The following is a 21817-nucleotide window of genomic DNA, read 5'->3' on the forward strand; positions in this document are numbered from 1 at the left end:
GGATTTGCTTGAACCCGTGTGTGTGTGTGTGTGTGTGTGTGATTGACAGATGCCGACAAACGCATCAAAGTGGCCCAGCCGGTGGTGGAGATGGACGGAGATGAGATGACCAGGATCATCTGGGAGTTCATCAAAGAGAAGGTGATTAACTGGCGTCCAGAAGGGTAAACGCACAAACCCTGGTGTGAGTCTCAGAGGACGACGGTGCTCACTGACTCGCCTATTTTTATACTGCAGACTGACACGTGGATGTGAGGGGAGGTTTATGGAGGATTATGTATGTATGATGTGGGGGGAGGGGCTTCGCTGAGGTTTCATTCAGTCACTGGCTGCCTGCCTCCGGAGAGAGAGCAGATGGTGCGTTGGCTCAGGAAGAAAACGGGGATGTGTAATTCATAAATCTAAATAGTCATGCAAATACCTTCTTACGATACATCGATCACATATTTCTACACATTTGGGGATTTTTACACGACTTCAGTCTACTCTACCGTGTAGATGTTATACGTGTGTATGTGTATTGTTGTGTCTTTTAGCTCATCCTGAACAATGTGGATGTTGAGCTGAAGTATTATGACCTGGGTCTGCCGTATCGTGACCAGACCGATGACCAGGTCACCATCGACTCTGCCCTCGCCACTTTGAAGTACAACGTGGCGGTTAAATGTGCCACCATCACACCCGACGAAGAGAGAGTGGAAGGTCTGTAACAAGTACACATAGATACTTGTAATACTTATGACACAAATATATAAGTGACTTGACGATGGCGAAAAGCTTGAGTTGGTTAAGACTATCACGAAATAAGTTTATATGCAAACTTTATAAGAACAAACGTTACTCTTCTTACAAAGATCATTGCTTTGTGGACTGTGCCCTGATCTGAGAGCACCGGTCAGGCCTCGTTTAACCTCTTCCTTCATCCTACACATCCTGTTCTGACAGTAATTTCTATTTTTCATATTCAGAGTTCAGCCTGAAGAAGATGTGGAAGAGCCCCAACGGTACCATCAGAAACATCCTGGGCGGCACCGTCTTCCGTGAGCCAATCATCTGCAAGAACATTCCCAAGCTTGTTGGAGGCTGGACGCAGCCCATCACCATCGGCAGACACGCCTTCGGCGATCAGGTGAGTCTCCTCTAAATGCTGACGACAGTGGAGCGATTCACTTTACAGTTATATTTCTGTTGCCTCTCGAGACCAAAGTAACAACCAACCAAGGGCTCGCATTTATTCATTTGTGTGTATGAAAATGCACGCCGAAAATAATCTGACTTATAAAATCATGCGTATGTGCGCAAATTCCTTTTTGTAAATCTCAAATCAACCTGGAAATGTGAGCACGTGGATCAGCCTCATATCCCGCCCCCTACACGCCCACATTCAATTATACATGGTCAATGCAAAGCGCCTCATGAATGTTTAGGCCGAGAAATACATTTTTCGGACACGGAAATCGAGGTGCTTGTGGGTGAGGTGATCCATGAACACTTATTCCCTCCTAATCCCTCCATTCGTGTAGTCCTCCAGCAGCGACCGTTACGAGCGTCACCTCAATATGTCATTTAACGGCAATCAGACTGATTGAGCAGATAAATAAATAAATGAAGTTGTGGTCACTGCTGCGATTTTACACTCAAAACCACGATAAAAACTAAAGTGCGTACTTTGTCCCTTCAAGCTTGTCTTTATGGATCCCACCTTTTGCGAGGGAGGTGACACAAGCCTCTTTCAGGCGCTGTTTTGTGCGTATGTAGCGGTTATAAATTCAGAGTTTACATATAAATGTTAATAAAATGTACTGTGTTTGCTCTACAGTACAGAGCAACAGACTTTGTTGTGGACCAGCCCGGAAAATTCAAGATGATCTTCTCACCTGCTGATGGTAGTGCAGGCAAGGAGTGGGAGGTCTATGACTTCCCTGCCGGTGGCTGTGGAATGGGCATGTACAACACCGACGAGGTGAGTGTGTGATTAATAGATGAGGCTGCTTTACTGTCAACAAATCCCATTTAAAACAACTAACAACTGACCCATTGCATCTATGAAACTCAGATCTACGGCACAGAGGAATAATAAATATCAGGCTTTGGCTCCACAGAAAATGCTTGTTAGTGGCATCGATTAATCTTTGCTTTTGGTCTTTTTAATGGGAATTGTTGACGGTAAGAAATAACTTAGCTTTATGTTTTTCTCATTTTAACACACAAGATTTCTTTCTGTCTATTACAAAAGTCGTGAGAGACGATTGTTTCCTAAAAGCCTCTCTCTGGATAAAAGATAAATTATCCTGTGTACCTGAGTAAGCTGTAGATTGAGACGTTGTAGATAAAAGCTTCATAAAATGTGTTGAACCCTTTCTTTGTGTTTTAAATATTATTTTAGCGATACAAAATAATATAAACTTTAGTCCCAAACTAGTCCCAGTAGTCCCAAACTCTACCTGTTTCATCTTGTTAGTACTTACTAACTTGTTACTTGTTAGCCTTTGAGTTCACGCTTTAAGAGAACTGCTGTCAGGCCTATTTTTGTTGAATTGACACAGAAGTCGTTTCGACCTCTTTCCAACCTGCTGTTTTGTTTGCCTTCATCAGAACGGGTCTGTTTGATTTCACAACATAGGTCATAGTAGATGACTTTGAACGTGTCAAGGGGAAGGTTGTTAGCCCCTGTACTGCTGATAAAAGGCTACAGCAGTGGTGAACTGTTTGTGTGTGTCCCCCCCCCCCCCAACAGTCTATCACAGGCTTTGCCCACAGCTGCTTCCAGTACGCTATTGGCAAGAAGTGGCCCCTGTACTTGAGCACAAAGAACACCATTCTTAAAGCCTACGATGGCCGATTTAAAGACATCTTCCAGGAGATCTTTGAAAAGTGAGTACTTTCTGTCTTTCTACCTTCATGCACAAATAAACAGTTTTTGGTAAATGCGTGCTCTACGTCATTGCTAAAATAAAACGGATCAAAATACAAGACGAAAAGACATTTTGTTGATCGAGGTATAAGAGCAAGAAGTCCCTGTAGTTCAGGGGTCTCAAACTCATTTCCACTCTGGGCCACATCAGCATCACGGTCGCCCTCAAAGGGCCGGTTGTAACTGTAAGACTGTAGAACTAACTTCTCCCCAACATATTGTTAAATAACTCTCTCTGCATTGGATTATTGTTTATTCAAGTGTACAAATATTGTACATGCAGTTATATAAATGAAAAATTATATTTAAACACATTTCTGTTATTATAACATAAATCATTTTAATTGAGGGTTAAGAAACCCACATGACTCTATCAAAGTATTAAAGTTATTCCATTAACTTTGTTCAAAGCTGTTTGTGTCACCTCTCTGCATCACTAATGTTCCTCCCTGTCGTCGTCCTGTGCATGGCAGCTACATCCAAGAGCTCCTCACTGAGAGTCAGGTCTGATGAACATGGATAGATGATGTGTCCGTGTTGTCTGTGCTTTCATCAACAGCTAATGAAGAAGACGAGTCCCTGCTCGTCTCTTAGCTGGCTGTGTTGTTAGATTGCTGCTAGTTCATGAACTCGGTCTGCGATGGTGTTTCTTCACAAACTGACATTTGTAAAAGTCTGTATCTGGTCGGAGCTCACCTGCTCACATACCTTCAGCATGCACTGGGCTGTAGCTGTGTAAATATATTCTGCTGTGATTGCAGTCTGCCTTTTAATTCTTGGACAATTTGATGTTTTTCTTGGAGGCTAAATTTAGCTCCGTGTTTGGTGTCAAAATGCCGACGTGAATTGTATCCTTCATCACCGACACGCCTCATAACACAGAAGACAGACCCGTTTTCTCCTTGAAGCACAAACATGTATTCGCTTTCCCATCTTTCATTACATTTTCTTCCCTCTGCATCAATTGTTCTCTTCGTGGACATTTTGGGATTATTTGTCGATCTTTTTCAATCGTTGGAAAACCGCTTTACCTTTTGCCTCTCCTGTCCACCTGTTGTGATAGTTTTAATGTCGGTACACAGACAACATGCTATCTCATGATTTCAACTTTCTATCTCATAATTTCGACCATGGGGATACTTTTATTTTCAAGTCCAACTTAAAATAATTTTTCCAAAAAAAAAAAAAGTTTTCTTTTTGTTGTTTTTTTGCTCGCGAATTCGCGGGCACATAAAATGACGTGGAGGGCCCGCGGGCCTTGAGTTTGACACATGTGCTTTAGTTGAATATGTTGTCTTTGATTCCTACAGGAACTACAAGCCTGAGTTTGACAACCTGAAGATCTGGTATGAGCACAGGCTCATTGACGATATGGTCGCCCAAGTGCTCAAGTCTTCTGGAGCCTTTGTTTGGGCTTGCAAGAACTACGACGGAGACGTTCAATCCGATATCCTCGCACAAGGTGAGAGACTTTGAAGGCAACACGACTACTGCTCCGTGGGGAAACTTTGCTGTTGCAAAATACTGAAACGTATTAGCATTTGAGATGCCCGTGTGTTTGTGCTTCCTGTTTTTAGGCTTTGGCTCTCTCGGATTGATGACGTCAGTTCTCGTGTGCCCCGACGGCAAGACCATCGAGGCTGAAGCCGCCCACGGCACTGTGACCAGGCACTACCGCGAGCACCAGAAGGTTCCCACCCATCTTTGTCAATCGAATGGCTCTGTGTATTGAAAAGCATTTACACGGAGCAATGAAACGGAGAATGTGTGAAGCCAGACTATTGCCTTAGACACTGAGTGTGTGATCTGTGGGGTTATACTGCCATCATGTGGGGGGCATTGAGAATGAGTATTCTTAGATGCCCAAACAAAGTAAATACATTATGCTTTACGTTCATGATTATTAAAAACAACATTCCAGTTCTTTGAAGAAGTTGAAAACGTTGACATTATCCTCAACTCTACTTTCAGGGAAGGCCGACCAGCACCAACCCCATTGCCAGTATTTTTGCCTGGACGAGAGGCCTGGAGCATCGTGGCAAACTTGACGGCAACCCAGACCTCATCAAGTAAGAGATGTCGTATTAGGAAGAAACGTACTGACCCTGGGGAGAAACGGGCATTTTCTAAATGTCTCTGTGTATGTGCAGGTTCTCCCAGACTCTGGAGAGGGTGTGTGTCGAGACTGTTGAGAGCGGTACGATGACCAAGGACCTCGCTGGCTGCATCCACGGCCTGCCCAAGTAAGTTAAAGCTGACGTTAAAGAGAGTGGTCAGAGCTAACTCAACAACTACGTAAAAACATGTATTTCTCACGAAGATAATGATGGTACACTTGATATCCGTTTTATTAAATGTACCTAGTTTTTGCTGCGAGTATAGTTTTGTCTACAGAGTTCGTTTTTCTTCAGGATTTCAGTCTAAAACATGTAGAATAAAAGCAATGAGTGCTATTATTGTTGTTATTATTATTCCTGATTGCAAAGGAGATGTATCAGTCATTTAAGTATTTTTGAAAAGAAAAAAACATCAAGCATCCAAGTTTCCTCAGTTCTATATAATTTTAATTTTAATACCTTAAGTCAGACAAAATAAGCTTTCTGAAGTTTTCACCCAAATTCTTTTTTAATTTTCTGATATTTTATCCACCAAACATTTTGAGAAAATTATCTGCAGATTCATCAGTCATACACAAATAAGCTGCAGCCCCAATTTAAACCTGTAACGAATGATCCAAAAATGAATGTTTGGTTCTTTCACCGGCAGATTCGCTTCTTTTAACTTTGAAAGTAAATATTCTCTTTGATTAAACCATCAGTGTGAAACACCCTGACATAAAACATGCGTGTTATTTGGCCTGATTCTGACCGGCCCGCATGTGATACGGGTCGGAAACTCGAAACCGAAAAATGTATTCGTCTCAGTGCTGATCAAAATGTGGATCCAGGCGATTTTTAAAGGATTCTCAATGTCGTGAAATATTCATTAAGAGTGCGTTTTTGAATACCGAAGAAGAACACACATATTGCAGGATTGTCCATCGAGATCCAGGTACAGATGAAAATGTTTTATCAAGCCCTCACTTGTTGGTTGTGTAGTCCCGGTGGAGGTATTGTGCACATGATCGGTATCTGCTCTACATTAGCTGTTAGTTGCTTCGGCTCTCCTGCTAGCTTCAGCGCATCTTGACTTTTTCTTTCAAGCACTTTTCATCCGTGAGGCATTGCAGCTCACACATCTGTCAATGATTTGGTCACTAAAGACACTACTCTCACTAAACTAGAGACGAGTATAAACACAGGAGGGTGTAGCACCAAGTCAACAAAAGTTGTTCATAACATGCATCTAATGCCTATCCTAGTTTAGGTAAAACTAGTGATCATAATGCTGACAGCCCTAATGACTGATTGTATTGCTACAGTATTCTCTTTCCTCCATAACGTATTGTACTGAATGTTCTGATCCCTCTTGTCTTCTCAGTGTCAAGCTGAACGAGCACTACGTCAATACCACAGACTTCCTCGACGCCATCAAGACGAATCTGGATAAAGCCCTCGGCAAGTAAAAGACTTGAAGGAATATAGTTAGCCCGGGGATGGAAATGTCACTCATCTGTTTTTGTACCTCATTTTTAACTTAAAAAGTCAATAAATTCACTTGTATTCTGTCTGAAGGAGAAAACAAAGTACTGTAATAGGATTATTATGTATTGTTCAATTAGGTTATGATTAAATAGTTAAAAGCTGTGCTTCCACCTGATGTCTCCTCATACCTGTCCCACTATTTGCAAGGTTTTATTTTTGTAATGTGAAGTACTGTAATAATAAGTCAATACTGTGTAATGCATTGGGCAGGACTGAAGCCTCTGTCAAACATGTTTGGCAATAAATACTGTTTGTCCCTCTATTGGTAGTTTTTTGTTGTTTCAAAGCAAATGAAGGTCGGCCATTTTAAAGGTAAATAAATTTATTATTTTACAGTCTGGTACACAACATTGTACGTACATATCTATCAACATTATCTCCACACTAATGTCTAATACAGAATTCCATATAAGCTGAACATCTTCCCCTTTTTGAATCATCACTCATCACGTGATGGAATGAACACAGAAGCTGGAAAAACTCACAGAATTGAGCATTTTTATTTTAAATGCGCTCTATCAACATCGCAAATGGATAACTTCTTTTGCAGGTTACACGTTTGAAAAGCTAAGCACTGGGAAACTGAATATATTGAGCATTTCCCAAATCATTTTCCACAAGGTCCGCGGCCCTGTCGCATGTCGGGAGGTTGTCGTTCATCACTCGGGACCAGTGTGCAGCATGATGGATGGCATGCTCTTGCAGACACACTGGGGCACTTAATATTTGTGTCTTGAGTTTTTTTTGGGACACTTCTTGTTGAGATTCATCCATAAAAAAAAAATTAAAAAAAACTGCAATATCAATGCAGGGTTTGCATTGCCTCTGAAAAATGCTGCAGTCTCGTGAAGGCCTGGATGGAGAGAAACTGTGAGACTGGTTGAAAGAGAAGCTGTGCCACAGTCTGTTCTCTGTGGTAATCTTTAGAGAAGATCTACAGATGGGTGGGGGGGGGGGGGACCTGAATGTAATTTCATGAGGTCTGCGATTGGACCCCAAGAAATCTAATGTCCCAGCTCAACACAACAGCAAGGAAAAGAGACTTACAGTCCCCATAGCTGCAAGATTTGATCAAATTCTTTGGTAAAGGGGTCCTACCATTGAAAACGTATGTTTTGATTAGAGTCTTTAAACATTCCACAGAAACAATTACATTCATAGACTAGAGATCAATACAGGGTGATGCTTGTTAATGAAAAACCTAAAGAGTAGACACAGTGGTCCTCAGTGCAACACACTGGTTACAGTACCAGCCACCACACGAGAGGACTGATACATTCTGTACAATAATATACAATTAAACACAGATCGCAAATCCAATTGAATATAACTAATTTTGCAGACCTCAAATTTAATTTATCACAGTAAAGATCAAAGTGAATCATTAACCTTTGCAACTTGATAAGCTTTGGCTTGTGAAATGACTGCTTCCCTTTAACTCTTCACGTTAGTTTACACCCGGCAGACTTGAGAGAGACCGGGATTGTCTGAATGAGTAAGTGCAGTTTAACGTCCTATGCTTTAAAGGTTGTAGCTAAAAATGTGCTTTTTAAATTCGGCTCGGATGACGTTCCTGTTTTTAAGCAACTGACAACATCGATGTATTTGTGTATATATATCTATTCACTTTACCTAAATGGTCCTGTTTTAGGCAGTCCACTTCTCAAATATAATATATGTATTCAGTAGATTTGCTGTGTTTTAGAGATGAAAAATATGTACTAAGGTAAAAAGTATATATTTCCAAATTTCGTAGCATTACGAGTGATTCCAGTGCATATGAATGTGCAGTTTGCTGGGTTTCTTCACACACTTAAAGAACAACCCAAGCACGATGCTTTTAGAAGCAAAAAAGCAATCCTGTTTTCATTAGTTCACTTATATTCAATTTGGGGTCATTTCAATAATTCATGCAGTACTGAAGCGCCCTGTGCCCTTCCCATAGGTGCTGTAATACTCCATTTGAGATAGTTTAGCAATGTCTGGTGTGTTGTTGTTGTTAGCTCGGTTTTCTCGCTCGCTGAATTCAAAGCTCTCCTCTTCGTAGTCCTCCTGGCCTTCTGTGTCTTTGGGGGGTCCTGACGAAGGAAGCAAATACACAAAAATCATCCCACTCTGTCCTCAACAACACACACATACAGAGCTCTTCCCAAAGACACATGGCTCCTATGCCTCTGTATCAGCCTCTACTGATAGAGACAATCATGTCTAATCCAGGCACTGCTATATTTACTAATCACACGGGGAGGGAGTGACAGAGAAACATCAAAACACTTGGCCACTCGATTACACTGCATGCTGAGTCAAAGTGCATTGGGGGCAGACTTAGTGACAATAATGCGACATGAAGCCCACCGAGCAGCCTCACAAGGAAACGTGCCACACACAACCCATCATCGAACATCATCAAGGAGTTTCATCTGTTTCATCGCAGAGAGTGTAATACATTGATGATCAATGGAGGTACTCACCATGTCCCTCCATGATGCCGTGTTTGACTTTCATGTGTCGGCTGAGGTTCCCCTTCAGGTTGAACTTGCTGCTGCAGTAGGGGCACTTGAAGGGCTTGCTGCCGGCGTGGAGGTGCATGTGGCCGAGGAGGTTGTACATTCTGTTAAATGACTTTCCGCACACCTGAGAGACAAAAGAGTGCGATAGTCAGGACCCCTCCCGGCTCAATCGCAGTGGGACCCGGTGATCTCGAAGTACAACTCCGCTGGCTTCACTCACCTTGCATTTGAAAGGCTTGACCGGCAGGTGGACGATCATGTGCGTTTTAAGGGTCTGCTTCTGGACGAAAGTCTTGAAACAGACGTGGCACTGGAACGGCCTCACACTGGCATGGATCAACATGTGTCTCTTCAGGTTGGCAGACAGGGTGAACTCTCTGGCACAGACGTCACACTTGAATTCTTTCATACCCTGCAGAAACAAAGAGTGTTTGGGCCTCGTAATTAATTTGGCTTAATATATGGTTTTAGAGGAAAATAAATAATGAGTCACAGAGGGAAAACACACAAGGAGCATTTGCATTCTGGCTTTTGATCCAACACATGTAGGTTACGTTAGCCCTCCCGCTATGTAGAGTGGAAACAGACAAACAATGAAGAGATTTAACTTTTTTTTCTTGTTTCAACATATATTTGACTTTAATTTTAATATTTAACAAAAGCAAATGCCATGAAAATAAATATTGTTTTTCCTATAGAATGAAACAGATTATATAATGAAATGGAGAGGAAGACCAGGGTGATTCATCAGACACAAAGGGAAGTAGCTCTGCGAATGACACACAACACAAAACACATGCAAGTGGGGGGTTGAGCCAAACAAAAAAAAACTCAAGGCCTTTGAAGGCCATGTTTACAAAGCAACTGGTTTTTGGAGGAAAGGCTGCGGTGCAAGTGTGCAATATACCCTCCCATTTTCATATGCGGATTCATACAGAGGACTCTGTAGGAGTGATGGTAAAATAATTAAAACTGTTTATGTCTTGATCATGACATTTTAAATGTAGAGTGAGTATGTACCTATTTGGGTTTTTGTTTTGAACACATAAACTGGTTGACAAAGGCCCAATATCTGGGTTTCACCACCTTAAATGCGAGGGTGTGCGGTGCCAGTACCTTGTGGGTGAGAGCGTGTTGTCGGAGGTGGTGGATCTGGACGAACTCCATGCCGCACTCGGGGCAAACGTAAGGCCGCACGTTCTGATGCTTCATCAAGTGGTTCTGCAGCTGGCTGCGGTAAGCAAAGGACTTGTTGCACTCTGTGCACTGGTATGTGGTCGGGCCCTGGTGGCTGGCCAGGTGGCGCTTCAGGTGCGCGTAGGTTGGGAACTCAAGACCGCACTGGGTGCAGACATGGCACTGACCGTTCTCGTGTTTGTTCTCGTGGGTCCTCAGCTCGCTGGGGTAGGCGAAGCCGCGGCCACAGAAGCGGCAGCTGTAGGGCTTGACGTCCGAATGCTGCAGCATGTGCCTCTTCAGGTGGCTGGTCTGCGTGAAGGCCTTCTCACAAACTGTGCACTTGTGAGGTCTGGTTCCCTGGTGGGTGAGCAGGTGAGTCTGGAGGTGGCTCGGCTGCTTAAAGAGCTTTCCACAGTGTAGACATTCATGGGGTTTAATTCCGTTGTGGCCCAGAATGTGAGTGACGAGGTTATATTTGGACGTGTACGACTTTTCACACATGCGGCACTTCCAGCGTTTCAGACCTTCTCCCACATCGACACAGTAAGACTCGTCGATCTGTACGTTGATGTCCAGCCGGTCGATCTGCATTCGCCTGGCAAGGCCCTCTGGGTCTGACCACAGCATGGCCTGGCCGTTCTCCTCATACTCTCCTGGCAGGGCCATGTCAGCGGACTCGTAGGCCACCTCATTGGACTCATAAAAGCGGCTCTCCAGAGGACTGCCAGTGTCCCCGCTGGTCTTGAGGTTTAGTGCCTCCTCCAATTCTTCCTCCTCCACCACCAATTCTTCTTCCTTCTTCTGTCTTTCTTTGCCAGTGTTTTCTTCTCCTTCCTGTTCTGGCTGTCCGTCTGCTTGCGGCCTGGGTGTCTCTCTCGCACATGAGAGACAGTCTCCGCAGGCTTGCTCCTCTTTCAGAGATCCCTGTTGGCTGACTGGATCCTTGGACTTGCCGGGATTTCGCTTGCTGTTAATGTGAATGCAGGAAGGAGGGGTATCAGACTCAAGCCGTTCACCTTTGACCTGAGCCTGTGGACTTGTTACTTTGTGTGGGTGACCCTCCTCACTCCTGGGCCTCTTGGTCCTCCCGCGGGGCCCGGGCCTTCTTCTCTCACTGCAGTGGGGCTGGGGCTCCGTCTCGCCAGCAGGCTCAGCCAGGTAGTCCCCGTTGGCTCCTATTAGCTGATCTGCATACTCATACTCCATTGAGTCAGGTGGAGGAGGGGCACACTCTCTGGGCTCCCCAGTGTAAAAGCCATTAGGAGCAATGGTGGCCCCAAAGATTTCATTCTGGGAGATGAGGCCAAGAACGGCAGCCTGAGCCAGAGATAGTACCACCACGGGCTCCGTCTGCGTGCCCACATCCACGTGGCCCTCTGTCATCTTTGGGTAGGTCCGCACAAAGCGGCTACTCTCCTCCTCCTGGAAGAAACATACAAGTTTAAAAAAAATTAACTTGAAGAAATAATATCTCCCCGTGTGTTTTCTTTATGACTCCGTTGTTTCAAACCCTGCCTTACACAATGTTTCCTCATATAACCCCATTTCCCCATTGTAGCCTCATGATATTGGAAACCTTACTATAAGTACAAACATAAGGTTTTTTGTTGCCAGAATATTAAAATGATATGATCCAGTTTTTAAGAATCCAAGCTGTCACCAGAAGCAACACTATCTTGCCCTCCCAGGACTCCAGCAGAGTATTAAGACAATGTTTTTCAGGGTTACACTGTGAAAGCTGCGTTCATACTGTTCCTTGTTTCTTTGCTCTGAATCCACATAACATTCGATCGAGGAGATAAAGCAGATCTATGTTAGCACCCCGTTTCCTTCCTTGACAGGCTTTAGAATAATAAAGAACACAACAAGGGATGCAGGTCCAGCCAGGAAGTTGACTTCCGTGGACTGTCCTCAGCACTTCCTGAGGGGTCCCGGGGCAGCCTGGCTGGCCGAAGTCAGCTCATCGCTGGTCCTATCCGTCCCATTCATGGGGACCAGAGCGCCTCGGCTCTACACTTGCCATAGCCGACTTCATAACGCCTGCCACACTGGGCTTCCTTAACAAGATGATATATGCCACCAGGCAGTCTCATATCCATAACAGACATTCGATTGAGCTTCGAGCTCATTCTGTATTCCAGACCGATGCATACGACTCGCTAACATAATGGTATGGTTCAGAAGTGTTTCAGACCCACACGCACATGTTTACCCCGCCGCCTGTTAAAGCGGAACAGTGAAACTGTGAGGAAGAAATTGTGGTACAACCAAACTGGCTATCTCTGGTAACGGAGAAGCGAGTCTTGTCGGCCAATGGTTTCAGGTTATTCCTCAGCATAGATCTGACCCTTACTTTCTTTCAGACTAGACACGAGTCTTCACTCTGTGCCATACGCACCAGCAAGAGCTGCTTCCTTTCTTGACGCAATACTGAGAGAAAAGAAAAGAGTGGATGGAGAAAGGAAGAGGAGATAGAGCAGGAATAAAGGTGTGTGTGTGTGTATCTATGTGTGTGTGTATCTATGTGTGTGTGTGTGTGTGTGTGTGTTGGGAGAGGGGAGTAGACCTGGATGCCCTGATAACCACGTCATTTATAATTACTGCTTTTAAAGTAGTCAGACAGAGACAGACTGTGTGTTTGTGAGAAAGAAAAGGAAAGAGACTGGATGTGTATTTGAAAGCATGTGTGTGTGTGAGAGAAAAGAGAGGGAGGGAGGGAGGTATGGAGAGAAGGAGAAAGAGCTGTGGGCGGGGGAGGAGTGGAGGGAGGGAGACAGAGAGAGAAATGAGATGGAGGGGCTGAAAGATAAAGAAAGAGGGGAGGAGAGGGAGGGGAGGGAAGGGGAAGGAGAGATTGAGTGAGCATGTGAGAGGAGGGAAGAGAGAAAGGAAAAGGAGAGGGAGGGGGTGTGCGAGGGGTGGGGGGGGGGGGCGGAGAGAGACAGAAAGACAGAGTGAGTGAGTGAGTGAGTGAGTGAGTGAGTGAGAGAGAGAGAGAGGGGAAGGAGTGAGGGAGGGAAGGAGGGGGAGCCGGAGAAAGAAGAAAAAACACAGCAAAATGAAAGGCTGACAAAATGAAAGAGAAAAAGACAAATGACAAGGAGAAAGAGAAGGTAGGGTAGTAATTGCAAGAGTACGTACTTTCACATTTAAAGTTGCATCTGAGAGACACCTAAGGACAAACAATTAGAGCAGCGGCAGAAAACGTGCGGCAGAGATAGAAACACAACTCTTATCTTTTTTTGAAAAGATGTTCTCACTGCGACTCATATGAATGTAAAAAGTAATCTCGCTTCCCCTCACATACAGACAAGAGTGTAAATATCTCACCAACAAACTGCCAAACAAGTAACCACCAGCCCCCCTCCTAACCCTAAGCAGCAACACATCTTTCTCCATCTTTGGGTTACAAACTCACCACATTGTTCCTGGAGTGATGTTTGAGGTGTTTCAGGGATCTCATCCTTCAGGAGAAATGAGTGGAGTAAAAAAATCCACCTCCTATTTATATCTGTGGGAGAGTGGGGCGGTCCCACGGCTCATCCTCCTCCTACTGTTGCTGTTATCAGAACTGACTGTGCCTAGCCCCCCCCCCCTACCACACACACACACACACAGACACACACACACACACAGACAGACAGAGAGAGAGACACACACAGCATCACCCCATTTCTTTCTCTTCCTCCCACCCTCTCCTTCCCATCTCACTTCTCTTTCTCTCCTCTTTTCTCTTACACACACACACGCACGCACGCAGAGACACACACACACACACACACACACACACACACACACACACACACACACACACACAAATACACATCTTATCTCCCTTTCTCACTACATACAATTCAGCATGACCCTTCAACACACATTTCTCTTGAAGGCACACAGAGACACAAGCTCTATCCTTTCTTGATCACACTTAATTCTTTTATTTTACGAGTGTGTGCTCAAACGTACAAACAGTTATAAAATCGAATCAGTTGTTTCTCTCACAGATATATGTGAATTTACACACGCACAAACATGTTTCTATACGCGTGTGTATGCAGGCACACATAGAGGCACGTACACACTTTCACAACACGCACAAACACTCAGAGAGAGTATGGGTGGAGGTGCGTCTGTCAGCAGCAAAACAGTCAGACAGATAATGTCTGAGAAATGCTAAAATTTCAACTTTCCAGAGACCATGTAGTTTGCTGTCATTATTTCTAGATTCAAACTAATTAACTATTGAGACAGCCTGAAGTATACTGTCTGAGAAATTCAGAAGAAGAAGAAAAAAGAGTGACAAAAGAAAAAAGAAGGAGAAAGAAAGGAGAGAAACGCTGTTAAGAGAGAGGGAGGGAGGGAGACAGACGTGGGGGAGAAAGAATAAGGAAGAAAGAAGCACAGGGAGGGGGAGTGAAGCTGAGTGGAGGAAGAGGAGGAGGAGGAGGGGGGGGGGGTTGGGTGGGTGGGTGAGAGAGACAGAAAGAAAAAGGGAGAGAGGAAAGAGAGCCCGGTGGGGGAGGGAAGAAGAGAATGCAGCAAAAAGGAGGAAGAAGGAAAAGGAGAGATGGGGGAGGGGGGGGGGTGGGGTGGAGGGGGGCTGAGGCATAAGAAAGGATGTGGCAAAAGAAAGAGAAAGAAAGAATAAAAGAGAGAGAAAAGAAAGAGGGGAGGGGGGTGGTGGAGGGTGGGGATGGGAAGAGAGATAGAGGGTTGAAAGAAAATGCAGTGAAAGGAAAGAAGGAGAGAGAAAAAGAGAGAAGAAAAAAGGGGGATGGTGGAGTGTGAAAATAAAAAAGAAGAGTCCATCAGCAAGAGAAAAGAGAAAAGGAAGGAGGGGGTGGGGTGGGGGGGGGTCAAAATGAAGAAGAGGAGGAGGTGGAGGAGGAGGGAGGGGGGACAGGAGGGGGGGGGGGGTGGAGAGCAAAGGGAATGGAGAGAGGAAAGGAGATAGAGAGACGGAGAGAGTGAGGAAAAGGAAAAACAGCAAGGGAAGACATTAACTATTGAACTTCCAGATTTCTTTCAGGCTGTGTTGAGAAACAGTGCGGCAGAGTACCTGCAGGCAAAGTACAGGTTGTGTGCTTAAGTAGTCGGCTCTGAAGATGATCCTGATAATTAGACGGGTATCCCATTATACCAGAGCTTTACCTTACCCATTTGAACTGGTAAACAGGGAAATGTGTGGGGAGACGGAAAAATAAAGTGCATTTGAGAAATTTATGTTTAGGTGCAGGCGAGCGCGACAAGCACCGTGTGGACAGATGCCAATTGTGACTGTAAGGCTGAGGACTGTGCATAAACATTTCCTACTAAATAACAGGAAAGGGCAAAACCTTGAAAACCTTGATCAATCATCAGCGGCTGGGAGTGCTGCGAGAATGAAAAAGATAGAGAGAAAGGGGAGCGGAGGGGGGAGGAGGGAGAGATAGGGAATGAGAGTGAGCGCGAGGGAGGCAGGGAGGGAGGGGATGGGAGGGGAGGGAGAGAGAAAGAGAAAGATTGAGTGAGGGTGTGAGTGAGGGGGAGAGATAGCAGGAAGTCGAGGGAGAGAATGGGAGAGAAAATAGAAGGAGAGCAAGGGAAGAAACAAAGAGATAAGAGGCTGAAAGACAAAGAAACCACATGGAAGAAACAACAAGGGACACGTACATAAAACAACACAGAACTAGTCTATGGGGAAAATGAAAAAGACACAGACAACAAAAGTTTGGGGAAGAAATACACTGGCTCCTTTCCAGGCCTGAATCTTCATAACAGCAAAAAGAAGAAGAAAAAACCTGCTCGCTTGTCCATTTACTTTGGGTACATTTGTGTGTGTGTGTGTGTGTGGGGGGGGGGGGTTACAGCATACTGGGAAAGGCTACGGTGGATAATAAGCGTAAAACTTTCAGGCCTTAGATTTGACAGGTTCCTGTGAGCATATGAGGAAGGAGAGAGAGAGAGAGAGAGAGAGAGTAAGGGAAGTAAACCATTGCCCTGCTCTCAAGTGTACTAACCCTCAACTGGGATTTCAAATGTGTGTTTGTGGTTGCGTGTGCACAAGTTGTCTGATGGCTGAGATCAGGGACAAACACACACACACACACACCATTGAAACCAACACGCTTTCAGTTCCCCACAGCCCTGAAACAACACACTTCTGACACGGGTGTCCATATGACTTATTGTATTTCTACCAGTGACTTCTTCTCCGTTTTTTAAACCCCGGCCTGGTTCGCCGCGTTGTTTATCTATAGGAGGACAACCATGCAGTCCAGTGTCACATCCTCTCTGTGATATAGGTCAAAGTTATCACTTTTTTTTCCAGCAAGAGGAAGAGAGAAAGATGTGAGGAAGAGGGTGGATGTGTGTGTTGAGGGGTGTGGGTGGGTTGGGGGGGGGGGGGGGGGGGGGACAGATTCAGCTATCAGCTGTCTGCTTTCCCCCTGAGAAAAGCTCAATGAATTTTAAAACGGCAGAAGACTCATTGATGACAACTCCCTGTTTTCTTTCGTTTTTCTCTGGTTAAAACAAATGTGAGTACGCACTCGCATTGACAACACACTCGAGGAACCCTGTCTCATCTGTAGGTTAGTCTCTCTCTCTATACACACACACACACACACACACACACCACTCCTCTTGCTGTACATTAGTGAGCTCACATTGTCAGTGTTGTTTCTTCATCCAGCCCAGTGACAGTCTGCACACTGCCCGGGTTTGCCCTGTGTGAGACGCTGTGCTATAGGTGATGGCTATAATTCAACATCTTCTTACTGTGAGGTGTGCTGGGAGCTGTGCAGGTTTGTGTATAGGATTGTTATAGCTGCAGCATTCAGGTGAGGATTTTCTTCTGATAAGAAATGGAGAAAGAGAAGGGAGGAATCGGTTTGCTCTGTGTTTTGAACTTTGAGTCATTGGACTGATGTTGATGTTATAGACGTCCATTCCTCTCAGACCTGTGTCTCAGGCAGCAAGCCCACACACCTTCTGTTATTTACAGCGCTGGATCAGCCTCACCTCTGCACGGCATGCTGATATAATAGTATGTCTCAAGCATGATTAGCTGCTGTAATTAAGCTTTCACAAAAAAAAGAAGCACAGCAGGCTTTTTCATAAGCACAGAACAGACAATCACACAGCTTGAATTCAAGCAATGCAGATAGAATATCACAAAACTGTATAAAAACAGCCACACCCGAGTCGCACGCCTCCAGCTTCTTCCATTAAGGTCAGTAAAAACAGACTGGACACACAGACAGCAGAACACAAACTGAAAAAAAATAAAGCTTCAGCCTTTATCAGTATTGCTCACTCACTGCTGCGAAGGAGAGCAACTTTAGACGTGAGGCATACGCGATTAGACAAGGTTGCCTATAGGTGATCACTTGCAACTTCAAGCAAATACACAAACAAGAATCTGCAGCATATTCTGCATTTGTTTCAATATTGATGCTTTCCATGTTTCCTTGTTTTTTCCCTCCTGTATATTTTGACAAATCTTGTCTTAAATTCACTCAACAAATCATTCTGAAGCAAACCTCAAGACAGGATGCAGAAACAGCCAAAGCAAAGAAAACCTTAAATAAAAGATTACTCTCCCCATTTTGTAGTGGGGGCACTAAATGGAAAGACAGAATATTAGCAATGAAATAGCTCTGCTTGGAGACAACATTGGAGAAAGGAGTGTGGGGAGAGCTTGAAAAAAAGGACTGAATATAAAGGAGAAAAGACAGAGTTGAGGGAGGAGAGGAGAAGAGCATTCAGCAAGGAGCATATAAAAGGAACAGAGAGGGGGGCGAGGGAGTGAGACAGAGAGCTATGGAAGGAAAAAGAGAAAGAGAAGGGAGAGAGAGCATAAGAGAGCGAGAAAAAGAGGGGGGGCATGGGAGAGCAAGAGAGAGAGGAGGAGAGAGATCAAGAGAAAGAGGGAGGAGGGAGGGAGGGGGAGCGAGTGAGAGAAACAGAGACAGAGGACGAAAGAGAAAGACAGAGAGGAGAGAAAAACAGAGAGGGGGAAGGGAGAAAGAGGGATAGCCACAAGAGACTCAAAAACCACAGAATAAAAACCCTCTGTCTGTCTGTATCTCTATATAGATATACAAATATGAATACTAATATATGGGCACATTGCATTTTTTCAACAGGAAGGGAGAGTCAACAGCACATAATTCAATGTGCACCTCAAGTTCATTCAATAAGTCAGCAAACACAATGTAGGACCACGGAGAACTCATATCTTCTTATCAGGAATGCAGTTTTTCATTGCAGTAAGGTGGGAGAGGAATTTTACCAAGGTACTTTATCCTGTTTTAGTCGCTCTGAAGTCTCTTCCTGCTATGTGATTCATGGAAATGGTATGCTTTCAACATACTGTACAGCCTTACCAGATTCTCTCTCTGACAGACAGACAGACGTACGTGAAGGAAACGCGTGATTCGGACGATCGTGCAAGTGTCCTACATAGTGAAATGGCCCCAGATTTACTTAAGGTGAGGCCCACAATGAACCTCAGAAGCCTATTAACACCAGAGGTCTCTGGAGTGCCTTATATGCTGGTTAGAAGCGAACCACATTCAAACTGGCTACAACAGACAGCGGGGACACAGACGCTGTCCTTCTATGGCCGTCACTCCTTTGTATTATTCCACCACCTCCCGGTAACAAATTTCAGTCGGAATTACTTTTCTTTCGTCCAAGTTTCATTCTTTTAAATCAAACCCTTTGTCTATCTCTTCTTTTGTACCTTCCTCCTGTTTCCATGGTTACCTCTCTCTCTCTGCTCTGTACACTATCTATCTCTTCCTCCATTTCCCTCTCTGTCTCTCTCACTCTGTTCTTATCTTTCTCATTTTGCTTTCATCTCTGCCTCCCTTCCTCCTGCTTTATCCCACACCCTCCTCACTCCGGCTTTTATCTCTCTTCACTTTCATCTGTCTTTCACCTTTCTCTCCCCTTCAAGCCTGCCATTCCATCATGCTGGTTTTTCGGTTCTTACTTATAGAGAGAAAGTTTTATCGGTTTGCCTGTCAACTCTGCATTTTTAATCATTTCCAATTTATCCAACCCACTTTCAATGCCATTGAGTCGTGCATTAAAATGTCTTGGGCAGAATGTGCGAGTGTGTGTGACTGTGAGATGGAAAGAATAAGGTGCAGGAGGCTGTAGTCTTTTTTTTTCTATCATAAAGAAAGAGGAATGATTTCTGTCATGATATCTGGAGATTAACTGGCTGCTGTGGTCTTGTCTTTCAGGAGTGCAGTAATGGATTTTTCTTCACCCCCCACCCCCCCCACATTTTATTTTACCATTTCCATATGAACAGTTACAGTACGTCAACAAATTTACAAACTGCCGTTTGTGATTTTTTATTATTTTTGATTTACTCGTGGACGACGCTCGTGCTTATCTGAGCCCCACTGAGACGAAGCCGCTGAGGAGGTAGTGCTCCTCGACACGGGGCTGCCTCCTGTAAGGTAGCCTGTCATTTCTCCGCAGTGATGAAGATGTTCTTGCGAAGCACAAATGCCTCCCTCTACGCACCTCAGTTGGGAGATAATCGTATTCACACACAGCTGTGGTTGGTTTAACGCACCACCACATCTTGTGTTACCATGTGATACTGCACACTGAACTCACACCGCTTAACCACAAACAGAGACTGGGACACTGTGGTTCCTCACAACATGGCCCATTGATATTTAAGAGGACAATCATGGCTATAGACACATGTGTGTGTGTCTGTTGGCCTAATACCAGTTCACTGTAGGGTTGTCATGCATGGCGGTATACATAGGAAGGGGAGTATGTCTCCAAGTCAGTGACAAACTCATTCCAAGAGACACTGCATGTGGTGTGGGAGGAAGTTTTGTTCTGCAGCTTTGACTGAAACTAACCTCCCTCCCCTCTCCCTTGCCTTCCCCTTCCCCTTAAAGTACCACAACTATTCAGAAAAGAGAATAAAGAAAACCTGAATAGAGGAAGAGGAAAAAAAATGGGGTCCCTAGGCGAGAAAGAAAAGAAAAACAATGAAAGAAAACAGAATGAAAAGCAGCCAAAGAAAAACTGAAGGAGAGAAAGAAGGACAGAGAGAGGGAGGGGAGAGACAGAAAAAGATACAGAGCAAAAGGAGCATAAAGCAGAGAGAGAAAAGCATGGCAACAAAAAAAATACTGAAAGCTCTGAAAGACAGGAACATTTCAGTAGAAAATGAGCACGATATTGGATAGGAAAAGGTTTATGTGGAATTGCTCAAAATGGGTTTGAAAAATCGCTAATAACAGAAGCGATTGCGCAAATACTAAAGGCAAAGCTTTTTTATTGGTGTTAAATGAACATTCACGCTAAATTAGGCTGCCCTAACTCCTTGTTTCAATCATAGTAATGAAAGACAAACAGCAGACAAGCCATATATACACATGCTCTGACTATTAGAAACTGTTCATATGATGTCAAACAGAGAACCAAACAGGTTCGACCTTTTAAATTTACCACATAATTTGACCTCCCTGCGTTTTACTCCATATTACTTATCATCAGTGTGTCTGCCAGAACACTTATTATTATAATTATTATCATTATTGATACAAGGTGTGTTTACACCAGAAGTAGGGAGTACTATATGATTTGTGTATGCTGCAGGAAGGAAATGAAATACTTTGATGTTTAAATGTGTTGTAACTACTATTTAAACATCCACTTCAAGATTTAAATAATTATTTGACATTTTGGGAAATGCGTTTATTTGCTTAGACACGACTCTTCTGTTGGTAAATATGAGGCTGCAGCCAGCAGCCGCTTAGCTTAGCTTAGCTTAGCTTAGCATAGCTTAGTTTAGCATAGCTTCACACAAAGACTGGGGACAGGGTGAAACAAAGCTAACAAAGGTAACACAATCCTACTAGCACCACTAAAGCTCACTAATTAACATGCTCTATATTGTTTGTTAAAGACGCCACGTGAAGCTTGTCGGTGTTTTATCTTATGACAGAGTCAGACTAGATCAGTGTTTCCCAAATATTCTTTCTGGGGACCCACTTTTTAAAAATGACAAACCTTCGCGACCCAACTCACAATAGGCCTTATATGATCTTGAACCGGTAAACCAGCCATTTCAAAGAGATATTTGTTTTGTCATTGGGAACGTACACACATGTTAAATACTTTATAAATGAGCCCAAATAAATGCATTTCGGCAGAGTTAACAGGGTACTGTTTTCATTCCTCTCATCAGTAACACAAACAGAAAGAACGTGAGCCTTTCATTTCAGATTCAATGTCATGAGTAGACTCCAGTTATCAGAACAATACAAACATCCAGCAGTATGTCAAATTAAACAGTATGGAAGAAATTCTGCAGAATGTTGTTGAACAAAAGTTGATTTTTCATCAAAATCTTGGCAAGAAATTGAGTAAGTTCTCAAAATGTCAAGAAATCATGTTGAGAAATAGTTATATGTCTCATTTATTCCCTAATTAACTTAAGTTATGTGATTGCAGCCCTTCCATCTGACTGAGGCGTAGTTCTCAGTGGCTCGCAGGAGGTTAACTCTGTCCACTGGCACCAGTGATGTCATGATCAAGAATCT

At 44.0% G+C, this 21817-nt stretch overlaps 2 protein-coding genes across 2 annotated transcripts in view; one reads left to right on the forward strand and one right to left on the reverse strand.

The window, feature by feature from the left end:
- idh2 (isocitrate dehydrogenase (NADP(+)) 2) overlaps positions 1-6820 on the forward strand; it is a 10552-nt gene extending 3732 nt beyond the window's left edge. The window contains exons 2-11 of the mRNA XM_079280425.1: positions 50-141; positions 537-702; positions 969-1129; positions 1820-1963; positions 2738-2874; positions 4225-4376; positions 4492-4604; positions 4886-4983; positions 5065-5157; positions 6395-6820. Of these exons, the coding sequence (XP_079136551.1) occupies positions 50-141; positions 537-702; positions 969-1129; positions 1820-1963; positions 2738-2874; positions 4225-4376; positions 4492-4604; positions 4886-4983; positions 5065-5157; positions 6395-6479 (1241 nt within the window). The 3' untranslated portion in view covers positions 6480-6820. The remainder of the gene's footprint in view (positions 1-49; positions 142-536; positions 703-968; positions 1130-1819; positions 1964-2737; positions 2875-4224; positions 4377-4491; positions 4605-4885; positions 4984-5064; positions 5158-6394) is intronic.
- A 1577-nt stretch (positions 6821-8397) lies between these two features.
- znf710a (zinc finger protein 710a) lies at positions 8398-11800 on the reverse strand (the record flags this gene model as incomplete). The annotated part of the gene is made up of 6 exons (XM_079277807.1): positions 8398-8636; positions 9030-9192; positions 9289-9480; positions 10185-11018; positions 11184-11669; positions 11768-11800. The coding sequence occupies 6 exons, from the start codon at positions 11798-11800 to the stop codon at positions 8467-8469; spliced, it is 1878 nt and encodes a 625-aa protein (XP_079133933.1). The 3' UTR covers positions 8398-8466.
- Positions 11801-21817: the final 10017 nt, after the last annotated feature.

Source organism: Melanostigma gelatinosum (assembly GCF_949748355.1).
Source record: "Melanostigma gelatinosum genome assembly, chromosome: 1".
Classification (NCBI taxonomy): domain Eukaryota; kingdom Metazoa; phylum Chordata; class Actinopteri; order Perciformes; family Zoarcidae; genus Melanostigma; species Melanostigma gelatinosum.